The 19,486-nt window shown below is 37.7% G+C and overlaps 1 protein-coding gene across 2 annotated transcripts; it reads right to left on the bottom strand.

Moving 5' to 3' along the window:
• Positions 1-6,978: 6,978 nt before the first annotated feature.
• Positions 6,979-11,788, bottom strand: LOC113717219 (myb family transcription factor PHL8). 2 transcript variants are annotated; one of them, XM_072072848.1, is made up of 7 exons: positions 11,444-11,788; positions 11,273-11,349; positions 11,138-11,183; positions 10,972-11,041; positions 10,808-10,877; positions 9,547-10,706; positions 8,907-9,440 (listed from the first exon to the last, which is right to left on the bottom strand). In XM_072072848.1, the coding sequence occupies exons 1-6, from the start codon at positions 11,580-11,582 to the stop codon at positions 10,164-10,166; spliced, it is 945 nt and encodes a 314-aa protein (XP_071928949.1). In that variant the 5' UTR covers positions 11,583-11,788; the 3' UTR covers positions 8,907-9,440; positions 9,547-10,163. The 2 variants fall into 2 exon arrangements, with proteins under 2 accessions (XP_071928948.1, XP_071928949.1); XM_072072847.1 differs by lacking the exons at positions 10,808-10,877; positions 10,972-11,041; positions 11,138-11,183; positions 11,273-11,349; positions 11,444-11,788 and having other exon boundaries at positions 6,979-9,440; positions 9,547-10,165.
• Between the last annotated feature and the right edge of the window lie 7,698 nt (positions 11,789-19,486).

Genomic DNA, 19,486 nt, shown 5'->3' with positions numbered 1-19,486 from the left:
TTTTTACATTTTTTGGGGTTATTCTTTAATATTTATTTCTCATTGTACTGCGGAGTGCGGACACCAAATACTAATTGGACAAAGTAATAGATCAATAGAGATCACCTCTCTCTCTCTCTCTCTCTCTCTCTATATATATATATATATATATATATATTGAAGCGCAATGAAGTATTGTGTTTAGTGGACATCAGAAGTGAGAATACCCATTGTACTGACTTATAAAAGTCAGTAGGCACCTTCACGACTCTGAGAACACATTGTTCCGCAGCATATAACACTGTGGCTGCCCATTGATCAAAATTCGGAAATAAAGTAAAGAACTTTGATGTTGTCGTGAATGAGCATTTTTTCCTCTTATGAAACTGTAAAATGTGATGGATTCTGTTTTGATGAATCGCATTAACGGCATAAGGAAGCAGTTGTTATGGTTGATTTTTTCCCTCTTAACATGATGACAACTTGACAAGGGTGAAATTGTTGGTGAGTGTTAGATGGTCTAAAATGAAGATGAGTGGATCCTCAGCGGACCAGCTACTGATTATGTTTTCGAAGTTGATGCGTGAAATGTACAAATTGGAATCTTTAGGAGAAACCAGTCGAATATTAGACGCAAAAAGGATGTTACCAATCAATGCACTGGCGCTATATCGAACTGCATGACTACTTGACATGGACTCCTAAGGACTCCGTACTTTGGCTGATTTTAGGATTTGGCTACAGTTTTCTCAGGCAGTTTGGAGACCATGAGAATGATCAGCCCAGAAATGAAGAGTATCGACGGACAAATTCGTCATCTGGTTAAGGAGGCTAAGGTCTTTTTGAGTTTACTGCATTGTTGATTGTGGCTCAGCATATGGTCATGAGTTGGAATTGGAGTAGAAATACGGATACATTCTGGGTTGAATTGGCCGAAATTTCTTCTCGTTAGCTCCTCATTATTTGTTGCTGTTGGTATTAACGAGTCAAGGGAGGAGTCCAAGGCAAAGAAGGTGAAGATGGAGGTGATGTTAGAACGGTTCGGGATATATGGTGGATTGGGCAAAACCTTGAGGTTTACTTATTGGCTGAACCCTTGTAGGCATTGAGATTGGAAAATGCGATAGAAGTTGCTGAGCTGTTTGAGGTAGGAGTTTATGCCGTCAAGCTTTAATCTACAAAGGCTTTCAGGCGAAGTGTACATGGAGCTCCCACAGAGTACCACAATTGGCCGCCCAAGGGATTTGTTACAACCAAAGTACAATTCATATCCTGTCTTGAGGCTCTGAGCTGTCTTCTCATCCCTTTTTCCATCATTGATGAAGGAGGACTTTGTGCATCATGTTGTTCCCCTCGGTGCTGAATTACTTCTGAGAATGCCACTTGAAAAAGTGAAGAAAATTGCTTTATTTTCGTAATTTGTTTTTACTGATTTTAGAATTGGAATACGATTTGCATCATTGATTTCTGCAAGGTCAAATTAACATTTGATTTCGGGTTGGATTCTGGAAGTTCCTTTCATTTGACTATTTGCACAAGTTTGCAGAATAATGAAGATCAACTGTCATTAGTCTCCTGCTCCTGCTACATTTGACCGTAGCAAACATATTTCCCCGTAGTAATGCGTCCTCTGTTCTGAATGTTTTCAAAATGTGTTCTTGAATGGCATACATCATTGCGGCAAAGTAATGACTAATTTCATGAACTAATCGGTTTTCTAGAATCAGCTATGAACATAGTCAATCGCTGGAGTTGGAACACAATTAGTATGATTCAGATTTCAAGACCCGCATTTAGATTTGTCAGACTTGTTTTCTAAAGTTGTGACCATGGATCAGCAACCACTTGGTCATCAGGCATTAGAAAAGCACAACTTCAGGATTCTGGAGCACCATTTCATGTCATGTCGTCTGATTCAGCAAGCATTAGAAAACTCAGCAGAAATAGGGAAAAAAAACGATATGTCAAGGTAATTAGGCATTTTAATCTCTTGCTGTTTGGTCACGAGCCTTTATTTCCGTGACAGACCGAAGCTCAAGTATGGAGTTCAGCATACATCCTCTGAAAATAGATGTGATCACCTAGTATTATCATGGATTTGATGGTTGCCCAGGGTTCCAATTTTATCGGATGTCCCCGAAGGGACGATGCTTGGCTAGGGTTAATACCGAATTCTTGACTGCTAATGCATTAGCTTCTTGGACTGAAAATGCTACCGTGCTAGCTTTGAGTACTGCACAATTTTTATTTTCTTATTAGATAGTATCTACCCTTTAGTCATGTAGCACAATACTGAACAGATTATCTCCAATATCTCCTGGAAATTTGTATCTTAAGCTTCTTAGCTGCTGCTAGAAAGTAGGATTATCTCCTGGAAATTTGTATCTGACAGGTTGTCGAAGCCTGTGCAATAATAAAACCTGCTCAAACTAAAAGTAATTTCTGTAGATAGCGGTAAGCAGGGTCGAATCCACAGGGACTGGGAGTAATTGTTTCTTTTCGAATTCTCAGTGACAAGGGGGTGTTTTTATCTCAGGGGTGACAATTTAAACAATTCAACTAAAAGTAAAATAATAAAAATAAAATAGCTAACTAGAAATTAAATAACAAATTACTAAAATCAAATGAGTGATAATTAAGGATCTAGCCAAGGAATAACTTCAGCAATGGTTCACCTAATTGATCATTGAAGCAAAGGCAATTCCAATTATTCATCAATAAATAGGTTATAACTACCAAACAAGCGATGACAGTCAACCCCTCCTTACTGTGTCGGTGATCAAGGTACGCCCGTTAATCACTGCTCTAATTGAGAAATAATTCTAGGTACGCCCATAGAATATAATTCCCCAATTGCCTTACGTATTAGAGGAGCCCTATTCTAACCAAATAACGCACTATCAGGGTTATTTTAGATTAGCCCGCGTATCCCCCTGACACGAATCTAATCGTACCAGTTGTCACTATTTTGAGGTAATTAAACAATTACGGATTTAATACCCCAATTGACAATAGATTACCTAATCAATTAATTATCCGGATCCAAGACAACCAATTAATTAAATAACCATAAGCTTAGCAATCAGGAAATATGCGGATACCAATAAATAAAAGAAAAAGATTGAATTAAAACGATTTCACAATTTTTAGGCGAGCCAGAGCCTTCATTGCTCCTTGACTAGGCAAAGGGATTTAGTTCATGTTTGCAGAACAAAGCCCAAACAGAATTGCAGAGAGAGACGCAGCCATCAATTGGGCAAATGCCCAAGTTCAATTCGTTTGAAGGAGTAAGCTAAGCTATCCTGCCATGCGTAAGAAAAGTAAAAAGCAAAGCTCCAGGAAAAGTCAACAATAAAGCTCCTAAGCTACAGACGAAAGACTAAGCAAAGCCAGCCATCCTTTCCTCTCTGAAGCATTCTACTCTAATGCCTCGCCATTGTGCGGCGGCTCTCCTCCGAGAGGAGGAAAATTCGAGAGAGACCCAAGAAGACTTCGGCCTCCTCCTTTTAATGCTGTCTGCGGGCCAATTACCAAGAAGGGTTGTGGTTTGATATTCCAAAAATGTCCCTAGATGCCTGCTACTTGAACTCTTTCTTGATAATTGTCAAATTGGCCTTGATTGTGATATTTTTGTTCTACTCCCTGAAATAAATATAAATTACGAAAAATGAGTAGAATCTAATAATTAATTCATATCAAGTTAGGTAATAGGGGAAATTAATAATAAAATAAATGACAAAATTGCAACCTATCAATTCCCCCCACACCTAAACCATGCTTGTCCTCAAGCATAAGAACAGTACACATATACCGAAATTTGATAACGGCTGTTGCTCTATCTATCATATTGCCAAGATATCAAGAAAAATATATATCAAGCATCAGTGATCAAGATCCAAGAAACATCACTCCGGTTAGCTTCTAAACCACAAACTACTCTAATTTCATGTTAACTAATCTAAGAAAAAGGAATAACGCATAACATTTATCAGCAAATGGTCCAACTATTAACCAAAATCTCAACATTAAATCCATAATTCGGCAAGCTGGCTTTTATTATACACTAACACAATCTTCACTTTTTTCTCACATTTTTTTCTACTTTTCTCTTTCTTTTCTTTTTTTTTTGATTCTTTTTTTTTTAATAGTAACAAGAGACTTAGTCGCTAGCCATTTGAGCCTTTTGACGCGAACTCCAACATTGGCCAGATGAAGGAGCCCGGTTACTCAGCTTCTATCGCCACGTGACCACGTACTCATAGAAATTACTACCTTTTGACGCGAGAATCAACACTTTTAGGTGCAGATCCCCGGTTACTCAGTAGTAACTAATAGCGGAGTACAGTCAAGTTTATTCATAGCTAAAAATCACAAAAACTCAATATAACACAAGAATCAAAAGAAAACTTGCATCAGCTAGCCTCATTTTCAAACATGGAGAACTAAAGTTAATAACCGGACCAATTCACATGAAAATGCCAATAATCATTCCCTATGCCTAGGAAAGTTAACCAAAAATTATAAGAGTAAAACAATCATCGATATTCACCAAAGAGATGTTTTTGGATTCAACCACATTAACTTGATACCCTTTTATTATTAAAATTGGCAATAGTAGAAATAGAGGCAATAATCCAACATCAAACTTTGGCATCACTTATCAGCTAATCATTAAAAAGGAAGAAAGAAATTGAACGAGAGGTGGACAAATAGCAAATTAAAAAAAAAGAAAGCAAAAACATCTAAGAAAAACTAAAAAGTAGAAAAACTAGCACAGCTGCCCCCCCACACCTAGATCCTACATTGCCCTCAATGGAGGAAATAAAGCAGTTAAAGTGAAAAGGACAACGAAACTTCCCTCTCAAGTGGCTACGGGGTAGGCGGGAACGGTGGAGGAAAACCGATGTGGTGGAAGTACGCGCCCAAGTTCTGAGTCATCATAACTCAATTCAACCAGCAAATGCAAAACTCTGTCCACCCAAAATCTCAACAAAGCCTCCAAATAGACAGCTAATTTCTCAACTCAAAAGCAGCAATTCCAGTAATAGCAGTATAGAAATTGGAGAATAACCACACAATCACAATCAGGTAGCCAACCAATTGGAAATAACAAATGCTAGTCAAAATACCCCAACCAGTACCACTGGTGCAAAACGTAGTCCAAAATCAATGAAATAGCTATAACAGAGCAGAGTAAACGCTACCTATGGCCACCAATGCATCAGCCAACAGTAGAAGCTATACAATGCCACACTCGCAACAGATGCTCCAACAAAGGCAGCAAATGAACTCAATTGAAACGACTACAGAAGGCAAGTGAAATCAAGAGACTAAACACACCCAGTAAACCAAAATTAGCTAACCAACTTCAAGAAGCGATGCAGGGGTCACAATGCCCTTCCGATTCAACAAACAACCCAGAAATTTGCGCTACTACAGTCCTAACAATTCAAGCAATAACCCCCAATATTTATCCAGTAACCAGTGAATAATTCCAAATCTCCAAAGAAAGTCAACAGAGGGCTAAAAGTATAATGGACAAAGCAAGCAGAGGAACCCAGGTGGGAACCCCGTCCACTGAAGACGAAAAACCAACCCAAGGAAGAATTAAACCCGTAAATCAGTCAATGACTCGCACAGGGGAGTTGTCCAAGATCATAGATAAAGCCCTTCCTAATCAGTAATTGAAATGAACATGCAACTGCAGATTTGCAACCAGATTTGCAATAGAATTGCTCGTGAAATCAGCACTGGAATCAATGGACAGAACACTCCCAACAATTGAAGTAAATTCGTCCAATTTCAACAAGCAACGCAAATGCCACCCAATTCAGCAAACAACCACAGAAATAATCCAACTTTTCCACAGAAACTCTGGGTCATCGAAACCCAAACAATTCCCAACAAATTACTCGAATTGATGCACTAATTAAAGCAACAGGTGGGAGCCCAGTTGATTCCAAACCTGTCTGATGGATTGGCGGCGCTGAGGAAGGGGACAGGGAGGCTCGCGGTGTGAGAGCAAGCCATGGGCAGCAGCTAGTTGGCTCGCCGTGCGCAAGAGAGCTGGGTTGCTGCGGCAACGAGAGGGAGAAGGAGAGCAGAGGTGAGCAGTGGCGGTGAGAGGCTGCGGCATTGAAGGCGGAGAGCTCAGGCTGCTGGGCTGTGGCGTGCGAGCTAGGCGAGCAGAGAGGGGCGGAGGTGGCGACGCGCTGGCTGCCGCGGCTGCGTGAGTATGCGAGGATGGGCAGGGGCGCGCAGTGACGGCGCGCTGCTGGGTCACGGCGTGGGGCTGCTGCTCGGAGCTTCGGTGGTGGCTGGGAGGGAAGAGATCGCGCAGCAATAGAGCTGCGCGGTGGCGGCGAGCTGAGTGGCGCGCATTGGGCGAAAGTCTGGCGTGCGGTGATATGAAGGGGAGGACGCAAGTGGGCGGCGGACAGAGGGCTTCGGTCGACAGAGAGGTAGAAGAAACAGGGGAGAAGAAAGAAAGAAGAAGAAAGAAAGAAAGAAAGAAAGAAAAAGAAAGAAAAGAAAAAGAAGGAAAAAGAAAAGTTTTTTTTTTTTTTTTTTTTTTTTTTTGGGAAAACTGAGCTGCGGTGAAAAAAAGGGAAAAAAAATCTTCTTTTTTTTTTTTTGGCTTTTTCATTTTTTTTCATTTTAGATTTTTTTTTCAGGGAAAGACTCCCTTTTTTTTTTTTTTTTTTTTAATGCGTCTTACCTTTCCCGCGAACGTGACGCGGGCACGTCAAGAGAGCACGAGAGCTCCCAGAAGTTTCAGAAATTTCTGATCGTGAGCTTCCTGCACGTCATTACGCGGGCGCGTCATGAGTGAAGGTCACCTAGAAATCAGCAAAAACGAAAATTAACACCCAAAATCAGTCAAATTCAAGGAAAACAGATTTAAACTATGACACGAAACCAACAAACAACTAAAAGAAGCAATTGGGTTGCCTCCCAATGAGCGCCTTTCTTTAATGTCTTTGGCTAGACATTCTCATGTTTTGTTCATGGAGGATAAAATCGTGTGGCTCGTCTTAATGCTTCATCCTCTATATAGTCCTGATAACCCTCGTAAATAGAATAATCCTTGAGCATACGAGTTACGGGCTTCCATGGACTAGTGAATGGCGCCAAACGAGTCGATGATAATTTGCATTCTCCATTCACTCCTCCCTCATTTGCATTTATTGGTTCAAGATATCTCGCCATCGCCACTCTTAATTTATTCCTATCATGAAATTCAAAATTGTCTGGTATAATAAAGTCAATTTCGTTAACAGGAATTGAAGAGTAAGAGTCAGGAGAATATTGATGAAGGAGTGGAGGAGATGTCACCGCATTTGGAGATTGTTCACTGGATTCTTTCACTTGAATGGGTTGCGGTTGGGGTTCCATTTCTTCCTTTTCGGCTTCTTTTTCAACTGCATCTGTAGATTTCTCATTTTGACACTCTTGCATCTCCTCATCACCAGTCAAGCAAATTGCACTCTCATTTTCTTCTAGATCAACAACGGTTTTCGAGGGCAATTCTTCAATTTGAGAAGCCACTTGATTTATTTCGGATGTCAATAGACATAGTTGATCTGCCAGGTCGCGAAAGCTCGCTTGTGTCTCCTGATGAAATTGATTTAGGCTCGCTTGTGTCTCCTGATGAAATCGATTTAGGCTCGCTTGTGTCTCCTGATGAAATCGATTTGTATTAGCAATTAGTAATTCCATCATTTCTTCAAGAGACATACCTGACACGGAGGATGATTGCTGAGACTCTTGCTGTTGAAAATCCATTTGCCCCGTCGCATAATCAAAATTGGAATTATCCCACCATTCTTGATCACACCCGTTTGAATAAGGGTCATACTGCGTTTGATATTGGGGTGGAAAATCTCCAAAAGTATCAAGTGGAGTACTTAAATTATCTTGAAATACGGGGCATGTGTCAGTTGAATAACCTGAGTCAAAATAAGTTCCACAATTTGCAACAGCCCATTGATCATTAGGAAAAACATGAGTCTCATAACCCCATTCAGGAACAAAGTCCAGTCTATCATCAAAATATGGGATGTTAGCAGCCATAAAAAAAATAATAATAATAATAAATAAAGAAAAATAATAAGAGAAAAATAAATTAAAAAAAAATGAAAACAAAATAAACTCAAAAAGAAACAAATTAATCTGGCACCAGTCCCCGGCAACGGCGCCAAAAATTGACAGGTTGTCGAAGCCTGTGCAATAATAAAACCTGCTCAAACTAAAAGTAATTTCTGTAGATAGCGGTAAGCAGGGTCGAATCCACAGGGACTGGGAGTAATTGTTTCTTTTCGAATTCTCAGTGACAAGGGGGTGTTTTTATCTCAGGGGTGACAATTTAAACAATTCAACTAAAAGTAAAATAATAAAAATAAAATAGCTAACTAGAAATTAAATAACAAATTACTAAAATCAAATGAGTGATAATTAAGGATCTAGCCAAGGAATAACTTCAGCAATGGTTCACCTAATTGATCATTGAAGCAAAGGCAATTCCAATTATTCATCAATAAATAGGTTATAACTACCAAACAAGCGATGACAGTCAACCCCTCCTTACTGTGTCGGTGATCAAGGTACGCCCGTTAATCACTGCTCTAATTGAGAAATAATTCTAGGTACGCCCATAGAATATAATTCCCCAATTGCCTTACGTATTAGAGGAGCCCTATTCTAACCAAATAACGCACTATCAGGGTTATTTTAGATTAGCCCGCGTATCCCCCTGACACGAATCTAATCGTACCAGTTGTCACTATTTTGAGGTAATTAAACAATTACGGATTTAATACCCCAATTGACAATAGATTACCTAATCAATTAATTATCCGGATCCAAGACAACCAATTAATTAAATAACCATAAGCTTAGCAATCAGGAAATATGCGGATACCAATAAATAAAAGAAAAAGATTGAATTAAAACGATCTCACAATTTTTAGGCGAGCCAGAGCCTTCATTGCTCCTTGACTAGGCAAAGGGATTTAGTTCATGTTTGCAGAACAAAGCCCAAACAGAATTGCAGAGAGAGACGCAGCCATCAATTGGGCAAATGCCCAAGTTCAATTCGTTTGAAGGAGTAAGCTAAGCTATCCTGCCATGCGTAAGAAAAGTAAAAAGCAAAGCTCCAGGAAAAGTCAACAATAAAGCTCCTAAGCTACAGACGAAAGACTAAGCAAAGCCAGCCATCCTTTCCTCTCTGAAGCATTCTACTCTAATGCCTCGCCATTGTGCGGCGGCTCTCCTCCGAGAGGAGGAAAATTCGAGAGAGACCCAAGAAGACTTCGGCCTCCTCCTTTTAATGCTGTCTGCGGGCCAATTACCAAGAAGGGTTGTGGTTTGATATTCCAAAAATGTCCCTAGATGCCTGCTACTTGAACTCTTTCTTGATAATTGTCAAATTGGCCTTGATTGTGATATTTTTGTTCTACTCCCTGAAATAAATATAAATTACGAAAAATGAGTAGAATCTAATAATTAATTCATATCAAGTTAGGTAATAGGGGAAATTAATAATAAAATAAATGACAAAATTGCAACCTATTAGTATCTTAAGCTTCTTAGCTGCTGCTAGAAAGTAGGATTATGCCTTCTGCTGCTAGAAATTCTTAGCAGCTGCTAGAAAGCTTCCAAGTACTTGCGTAGGCATGAATATGTTCTGCCTTCTGTCCCCAGAAGAAAAGCAAGAAAAGAGGATTCTTGGAATGAATGGTGGGATTCTTCCTCTACGCTGAATGCTTCCTGGATGGATGAGAAAGAATATTTCTTACGTATCTAATAGAGGAGGATACTGGTGCCCTGCAAGAATATCTTTTCAGCGTCAGGTTGTGGAGCTATCTGAATTGTAACCAAGGATTGTTTTTTTTCATAAAAGGAAATTCCTCACCAAAGCGTTATCCTTTATGTATTCAGACGAACAGTTCTAGATTCAAAGACAGAATATATAACAGGAAATGTATATGGATATACTTTCACAAGTTCTTTTAGGTTGCTCACAAAAGATCAATTTACATGGCTTTGTTTATAAACATACTAACTACAGTACTAAACCAACTGCTCATAGAATATGTTACTTTTACTGATCTGCAAATAATTACAGTCACTGAATATACCCATTAGATTGCTATACTCCAAGGCAATTGAAGTGTATTCAGATATTATCTATTCAAATCAAGGGTTTCCAGGAATCCAAACTTTCCTGTTTGCTCATCACTTCTTTGGGGTTGAAATCTTTTCGGGAGTGGTTTTTCAACAGAAGTGTTGCTTCCAGTTCTTTTTTTTTCACTGGCTTGATTGTTTGATCTACTGTTTTGTCCTGGCTGCATTTCCATCAATGAGAGGACGATGTTGTTTCTATTACACTTGCCCTTTTCGTCAATTTCATGCATTGGTTGAGTCTGTTCCTTTCTCCCTGAGCTCTCAGATGATGTAAGAGAACTTTCCATTGAACATCCATTACTTGTCAATTGCTTATTCTCTGTGGCTTTTAAGATCGGGCCTTCAATTTCTGTCAATGCAGATAAGGAAGAAGTTGGACAGCCAATGTCAACCATTGATACCAGTTGAGAAAGTTCTGCCTTGGCAAGTTCAACTCCAGCAGCAGAAGTATTATACTCAGCAAGTGTTTCCTGTGCTTTCTTCAGAACTGATTGTAGATACTTTCCTTGAGCTTCAATTCGCAATTGCAGATGTCTTTGCACCTGAATATCCATACAAAAAAAAAAAAAAAAAAACCAACAAGTTAGAACGATTGGCAACTTCAGCTTTTAAATGAACTTCCAATAATAACCACATATTTTACCTCAAGTTGTTCGTATAGTTTCCTCTGCACCTCCATTTGCATATGCAGAGCCTGGGCTATCTGCAAGCTCCTGATAACGGCAGACATCTTTTATATCAGTAACAAGCTATTGTATTTCAATTCTCGCTACCCAATGAAGAAGGAAATTTTCTAACAGTTATTACTCATTGGTCTGATTCTGAGTTTCCTCGCAAACTTCTGCAGTAAAGTGACTCCTCTGATTCTCTCTTTCCTCTGCATCATATTAATCATTCATCAATCCTGTTAAAGGATTATTCATCCTACAATATCTCATTCTGTTCTATGTACGTAGCCTAGCTTCTGGCTTACTCTCATTATAATGTTGTGATTGTTGACTTTTTCCCAGCCTGTATTTCTGCAGGAAAAAGAAAAGTTCATTGCTTTCGCTATCATCTAGAAAAAGAAAAATGTGCATCAAAGTTTGTAATCTGAGGAATGACATGCCTGCAAGTGGCTCTTAAGATGGTACAGTGTCAATCCATGAATGCCCATCACCCTCATCAATGATTTTGGTGTAGCCTCTGCATTACAGAATTATCAATCGAATTAGAATATGAACCAAAATATGTTGCAGAAATGGAAACAAGGGTACTTGGCATTGGTTCTGTACTCAACTATCAGCACCTCCAAGCTGATTGACGGCATCGACGAAGCGCAGGTGAAGTTCTGGAGTCCATTTGAGTCTAGGTTTTGCATCACTAGATAGAACCAAGGCCATGTCATTAGTTTGCAGATTCTGATTCTGTAGAGACATTTTTCTGTTATGGGGATGAGAAAATGCAGTTTCTGGGTTGGAACATAGGATAGGGTGTTTTTTATCCTTGCAGCTCTGCCTAAAATATGTGGCAGCTGCTGTTGTTTTTATAATTGGGAGTAGTTAGTACTCTTGTCCTATGTTCTCACTCCGTATCTGGAAACATGACCGAGGGTTACGTTGGAGGAATATATGCCATGAGATGTGGCCCTTCCTTTCTTCATTTCCCATTTCATATCAAACTTGCTTTATTTTGTGTTATCAAGTTTTTCTTTCTTTCTATTCATTTTTTCTTTTTTCTTTTTTTTTTCTTTTGGTGTGTGTGTGTAGATTTTCTTCTTTGACTTGAAACGGTGGAAAGAATCTGAGGCAGCAAAACAGAGAAAGAGGAACACCTAAATTTGGGTCTCAAAAGGAGAGAAAGAGGAAAAAGTGTAGGGTTTGTTTTTATTCTGCTGTTTTCCAACCCCCACGCTCATTCTCTTCCCCTCTCTCCTTTGCTTGATTCCCTGGTGAATTTGGCAGCCCCACCATGATGTACAATGGACGTAACTTTTCCAAAACTGTGACAAGCTCTATAATTGAAAAAAAAAAAAGAAGAGTATAATGACAATAATGATTTCATGAGTTTTTCTTTTCTTATCTACTATCTAGCAGTGAAAAAAAACCCTCCATTGGAGGAGTGTGTTGGAAGTGACATGTACGGTGCTTGAGCTCCATATTCCAGTCTAATAGCAGTACCACTACAACTAGGCAATTTTCACCAAAAGTGGTTTCCATTTGTCTTTGTAGATTGTTAAATACACATCTTTTAAAAGATGGAAAGAGATAATCCGAGTCGGTCTTTCTTTTTCAAAACTATATAATTCTTGCTTTCCCCTTTGACATTTTCTTTTTCGAGGGTGTGGTGGGATTGGCAGATTCTTTTTGTTTTTTGTAGGGCAGAAGGAATCAAGGAATCTAGCAATAGATTTTAGGACAAACTTGCTGTATTTACGTTATCAAAAAAGTACTTTACAAAAAGATAAGACTGAGAGAAAAAGAAATCTATCATCATGTAATTGTTCCATTATTTTCATCTCCGAAGTGTCGTCAGACATCCAAGAAAGTGGAAGAAATAAGGGAGCTGAACAAAGCGTACCCTATAAAGCTGATCCTTGAGATAGATATCTATGCATATGGTGGCAAAAATGAAGATAATAAAATGAAATCTCAGAGTACCGAAAGAAAGTAAAGATCAAAGGTTTGTACCAATTGTAATGGTCATTCTTTGTAGGGATAAACGTTTGGGTTCAAATTTTGCTTTGCCTTTTTTTTTTTTTGCCTTGCTGAGGAGTTGATTACATTTTTCTGACAGAAAGAGCTAGATAAATCTGTCTACAATCCGAATCTCCCCATGCCTCATCGAGTTGATTGATGTGTTTAACAGACATCGATCTAAATAAAACCATAAAGAAAAGAAAGACGAAAGAGTAAAGATCGATCATGAAAGGAAAAAGAAAGGAACAATGGCCAACAAGAAATCACAAAAGTCAATTGGATCAGATCAAACTTCGAATTTCTTGGTTTTCGGTCTAGTGTTCATTCTTGACGAATGGAATCAAAATCCAATGATTGATTTTCCAAAGCATTGCCTTCTCAGTGCCATACAATCAGATGGTATCCTCCATTTTATAACGAGTTCAAAGGATACTAAGAGCAACACGTTTTACACCATTATTCATACTATTAGCAACCGGATATCCATAAAGGTAATCAACTAATCATAAGATTACGCACAACATTATGAAAGTAAAAGATACTAATAAAACATTCTAGCAATAACTTTAACTACTACTATTAAATGGGAGGGTGCAAAGAAGTTTTAGACCTATGTTGACCTTTTCGATTGATGTAACTTGGAGTATATTTCAAGGTCATTAATTAGATGAAAGCAGAGGACACATGATTAAGAGGGGAACTACCAGAGAGCAGTAATAATTTACTTGACGTTATATATTTGATGAGTTATTTAGGGTAGATTCACGGCATCAAAAAGTCAGCATGCAGCAATGAAGGTGCTTTTTTTTCCCAGCATCATTGCTCCACTATCTAAACCTTGCTTGAAATTCGAAGAAAGGAATATAATTATGAAGACGATTTTTGATAATATATGGCCCCAAATGGTTGAAAACAAGAAAAAAGAAGAGGAAATGAAGGAAGTAGCTTTTTCCTTTACAACAATCTGCTGGACTTGAAGCTTCTTTGCTGGCTTTATCATGATGTTCCATAACAAGTAAAGGAGATTCTGGGATGATGCCAAACTACCCTTTGGCCTTTGGTATTTTAGGTGAGCTGCAGAAGAAGGTGCAGTGAATCAAAAAGTCACCTAAAAATACAAAGTTGGCACATCAATTATTATTCTACTAGTTGGGGACCCATCCATCCATGCATTAGGGGGAAGAGAGATCTTAGAAATTCAAAAGCAAGGAAAGGAGAAGATGAGAAGAATATGGCCTCAGGAATCAGGAAAAGCGAAAACAAAAGGAACTTGTCACCATCCCACCAAAGAATAATTGCAATTCCATTTCCCCCCCTCTAAAGAAAAATTCGTGGATGCTATATAATTGCTCGTACTGAAAATGACGCTGGCAATGTGTCATTCTTACTTGGTTTTAACTGCTTGTTTTACTAGTAGTAGTATTATTCCAGCATCAAGCCTGTTTGTTACACGGGTTACAACTTACAACACAAGAAGCTGCTGAGGGCATGGGGAGGATTGGGGCTCTAGATCTTTTCTAGTTGGGTTCGAATAATTAAGTCATGGTACCGTACCGTACCCTACTCTCTCTCGTGGTGAAATCTGGTGTGTTGAGATTGAATCATTCATATTTGCCAAATATCTAAAATGTATTTTTTTTTTTGGGTTTTGTTTTTTGTCTTGCATGAAAGTCATTTGGAATTGTTGAGCCTCTTACTTCATCAAGACAAAGAAGAAAACTGCACAAATGGTAGTCAATATAGTCTCTGTTCTTTTCTTTTTGGACCTCCAGGCAACTAATCTGAGCACGAATTTATTGTAGATTAAAACCACACGAAATACGTCTTAGTACGTACGTAGTAAGGTGCAATGTCAAATGATAAGTAGGACTCAATGATATAACTCATGATGTACCACATCCAACAAATGGCCTGCAGTATAGAGTTCAGCTAATAATATCAAGAACGAAGATAACTGGTAAAAGAGACATATTTCGAGGATTCTGATTTTTTAATGGGCGTTCATCATATAAACCCAACACTTGTTAACAATCACAGAAATTCAGTGCTTTCTTAAGAACGAAAATATCCCTATTCTTGGATGACCAGTGAAAGAGAAAAACCCCATATGGATATTGGTCTCAAATTCAACATGCTTAAAAGTCGAGTATCTGGGATTCGTTTGCCGACCATTCCATCGTTCCCACCCCCAACCTTATAGATTTGTGCATCTGGGGTTGTAAAAAACCAATATGAACGACCTATTGTTTTTGCAAGGAATTTTAAAATATGACTTCTCTGTATCTATGGGAGGATGCTGTAGCTCCCTTCACCTTGACAAAATGGACGTCCCACCTGTTCATCTTGTGTTGTCAAATGCCCATTTTAAGCCTTAAGGAGCACATATCTTTTGAAGACCCCACTCCTTGAATGGTAAATAAAAAAAGCCTACAACAATCATATTTGCCCATCACTTGTACATACACGCCGAAAATATAGATAAAGTGCAAGTTTGGAAAAAGGAAGTTTTTATTTTCAAATTATGAGGATGATTTTCTGCTTGAGACAAATTTGTTCTTGTTCATTAAATTCTATGTTGGAATAGGAGACAAAAGCAAAGATCTAGGACCATATATTTTCTGCAACCTTGTTCTCACAAAATGGTAGCAAGCAAACAAACATATCTAGTGCTCAAAATATTGTTGTCAATTATGTTGTGGTGCAGCGGCCGTGGCGATGGCTGCGTAGTGGTCTGAAGGAAAAGCAATAGGTAGAATAAATATCTACAAAATGATTCAATTATTAGGTACAGTAAGTATCAATATATTGGTCAATCCTATCGTTTCGACAAAAAAAAAAAAGTATCAATATATTGTTAAATCTTAGGCAGACAAAATTTCAATGTCATTGAAAAATAATTTGTATATGCATACATACACACAAATTAGGGTTGAGGCATCAGAGGTTCTGGGTTCTAATCCCTTTTCCTTTTCTTCACATTTTAAATTTCACCCCTTTTATATTTAAAAAAATAAAAAAAAATTGTATATTACACAGCGAGAGATAAAGTTGAGACTCTAAGAATTAGAGATTCTAGATTTTAATTTCCTATTCTCTCTCCGTTTTTTATTTCCCACGCTTCACTCGTTAGAAAAAAAAAAATAGAAAACCAGTTAGTATGTTTCCTTCTTGCTTTCAAGTGTTTGATCGTATATTAATGTCTAGACTGATAGATCAACTTGCAGACTTTCTTAGCTATAAAAGACACGTGGACTTTGAAGTAACTTTTTAGTAAATTCCATCTCAAAAGCGGTAAGTTTTTGGTAGAAATTGGTAACTTTAACATGGATTGAATTATGTGGACTCAAGATTGCTGATGCTATTTTTTTTTTCCCCTTTTTTGATGTGGATATCCATTTATGCTACTATACTCGAGAATGTCGTTGTCAATTTCGAACTAGTAAATATCAAGTAAGTTGTCTTTCATATTTACAGATATTTTTTTTAATCCGTTCAAAAGATTTACGTTTATAATATTATTTTCTTGTCGTCTGCTGATTACTTGCTCACTTCCTTATATTCGAAAGTGGATTTTAATCTCATTTTGAAATGTCACGCATTAAACTGTAAGGAAAGGTCGCAACTGTACGACGTCGGTCGGATGATGTTTGCTTAATGGCTTCAACCTCAATAATGGAAGACCAGACCAGTCCATCTATCAGGGAAGAGACATTTATTGAATCAACGGCAGGAAATGCCCACATTCCAGCTGCCTCTTATTTAAGTATGTCACCTACCCACCTATTTCTTCTGCTTGGATTATCCCTTGACGGTGAAGGATCAATTTTTCCCGTGCAATTTTTTTGGAATTACACTAACGTGTATTCCTTTGAATAGGTTCACTGCTTCACTCACTCAAATAATACAGGTACATGACTTGCCCTTCGGGGCTCGGTTCCGTGGTTGTAGTCCCAGTTGGGGGAGAGCCACGTCCAGGGATCGAGTCCCCGCACTACCGTGGCTGGTGACGCTTGGGGCAGGCCTCTCTCAACCCGCAGGGGGATTAGTTGGGTCGTACGGTAACCAGTCCACGGGCCCAGATACCCGCTGTAGACAAAAAAAAAAAAAAAAAAAAATACAGGTACATGACTTAGCTCAATGGTAGAAGCCCAAAAAAAGAAAAACAAAAAACAAAAAGAAAGAAATCACTAAATGTTAGTCTTTGAACATGGGAAAGACCAGTTTCCTATTTAGAAACATGGACTAGTCTGACATTTAAAATATAGAAAAATAGTAGTATCAATGATTTAATAATTTACCCAAAAGCAACCCAGGAAAAAGAAAAGAAATAATAAACGCACGTGGGGTAGTTTATTGTATTGTATTGACTGAGGCGAGGTTTCGACTGTTCTCCAAGCGTGTGTTTTTATGGAATATGTTCATGCTGCACAAAATACCTTTTTTGATGGAAGGACCGCCCCAAATACCTAAAGCAAGCAACCAACCAAGGAATTCTATAATCATAAAAGGAGGATGGTAGCATTTCCATAGTCCACAAACAAGGACGTGCAGAGCAATCACAAAAGAGGTATGTAAATGAAATGCAAAATATATTAGAATTAGGATGTGTTTGATATAACTAAAATATAAAATATGAAGTTTGAAGTTTGATTCCATTAAATTACTAAATTGTTAAGTATTAAGGATACGCTTGATAAAATTGAAATTTAAAACTTAAAATTTGAAGTCTGAATCCATTAGTTTACTTAATTGTAAAGTAGTGTAAATCTGATACACTTGAGTGTATATCATCACATTAAGAGATAATTATTTTTTGAATCAAATTTTGTCTAGAAAATTTAGTGCCACTTAATTAATTAATTCAGACGTTCTGTTTTCTATTACCAAATACGTCCGAACATAAGATCTGAACTTATTAAATTTAAGTACTAAATTAAATTATCAAACAAGACTTAAATATGATGCATTTGAGTATATATTACATGAAATGATAAGTGAATAACTTATCATTTATTTTTTGGGAACAAATTTTATATAGAAAATTCAGTGTCATTTAATTAATTAATTCAAATGCTCTATTTTTTTATTATCAAACACATCCGAACATATTAAGATATAAATTTATTGAATTTAAATACTGAATTGGGTTATTAAAACGGGGCCTTAAACTTCAAATGTAATCAAGATTTTCCATAATTTCAATTATTATAGAATCACTGATCCAACCTTTTTATAACGTGTGTTGTTTTGCACTTCAAGGCGTAACTCCATTGCTGTCTATAGATCCCATGAACCAAATGTATCATGAGAGTCACCAGTCACAGGCATACATGTCCATGGACAAATTACTTAAGAAGCCTTGAATATCTTTCCTTAACAGAGGGAAACTTATTTTAAAAAAAAAAAAAAATTACTGATGGTCATCAGAGATTTCAGTGGCTGACACCTAAAATCCACTTTCTTTACTTTGACGTCCTTCTCTTCTCTCTACTTTTTCAGTTGTTGTGGAGAGTATAGGTGGTTTACACATTTCTTTAAAGCTTGCAACTTTCCTTTCAAGATTCCCCAATATCATCTTCTTTCTCTTAATCTACTTAGCTTACTCATATTATAAATTTATAATTCATTGGTTCAAATCAAGGGGTCTTGGATAGATCTTTGAAAATTCTGTTGTGTTTCCCAACTTTGATTGAAAAAAAGTAAAAATCTTCTGAAACCCTCAGTACCAACACTACAAGCAAGGCAATAACAGCTTTTTCTAAAAAGATTCTCCGACTTTTTTGCCTTCACTTGAATTTAGAGGGTAAATGAAAGATACTTGTCTAGCAGAATTGTCTGGCTCCAAGGCTACGAAAATGAAACATCCTCAGGTGCTTATTCTTACTATCAGACAAGAGGATGTCACAGCATGAAATATTCTGAAGCATTTTCTAATATGATTTTTTTCCATCAAATTAATTTGGCACAGTAATATGACTTTATTAGACGAAATGCATCAATACTTGAGCATTTCCAGCCATTCCAGGATACCCATCTATAGCACCATTTGCATCTACTTCACCGAAAAATCCTGTGAATATGGCATGGATTCAGAGATACAAACTAGCTGAATCATCCAGCAAAGTTTTGGTTTATGCTCATATTCACCAGCAACATGGGCATATGCAATTAGAAACTCTGTATAACCACTGTGGATACTTTGTTTTAGTCTCCTTACTAGAACAGTAGTTGGGCAAGGATAAGCAGTAAAAGGTTAAAAAATACACATAAAGCAAGGAGTCTTTAACGCGATTTTTTGTCATGGTAGTACAACTCCTTTTTCTTTTGATTTGAGAGGTATTTTGGGTGCCTGTTTCACAACAAAGAATAGTTAATTACTGATTCAATCTAGGTGGTGTTCTCTCTAATCAGGAAACTGCTTACTTGATATAAACATTGAAAGAACTCTTTGCATTTTGCCTGGAGAACTGGGATTGCGTGCTTTCATATGTTGGCAAGTGTAAAAACCATATATGTAGTGCCCGGGACATGAAGCTGAAATAAAATGCATTTCCCTGAAGGCCTAAAAGTTATCTCAAATAATTATAAGCTGTACTTCCCATTGTGCATCAACAGCACCCGATAAAATCATAAACCCTGAGATA

This window comes from Coffea arabica, chromosome 11e, assembly GCF_036785885.1.
Source record: "Coffea arabica cultivar ET-39 chromosome 11e, Coffea Arabica ET-39 HiFi, whole genome shotgun sequence".
Lineage (NCBI taxonomy): Eukaryota > Viridiplantae > Streptophyta > Magnoliopsida > Gentianales > Rubiaceae > Coffea > Coffea arabica.
This window is presented reverse-complemented; position numbering and strand designations above follow the sequence as displayed.

Bases quoted from the DNA above. Each gene is read 5' to 3' on its own strand.
- LOC113717219 (XM_072072847.1), bottom strand. From the start codon at position 8,052: ATGGCTGCTAACATCCCATATTTTGATGATAGACTGGACTTTGTTCCT.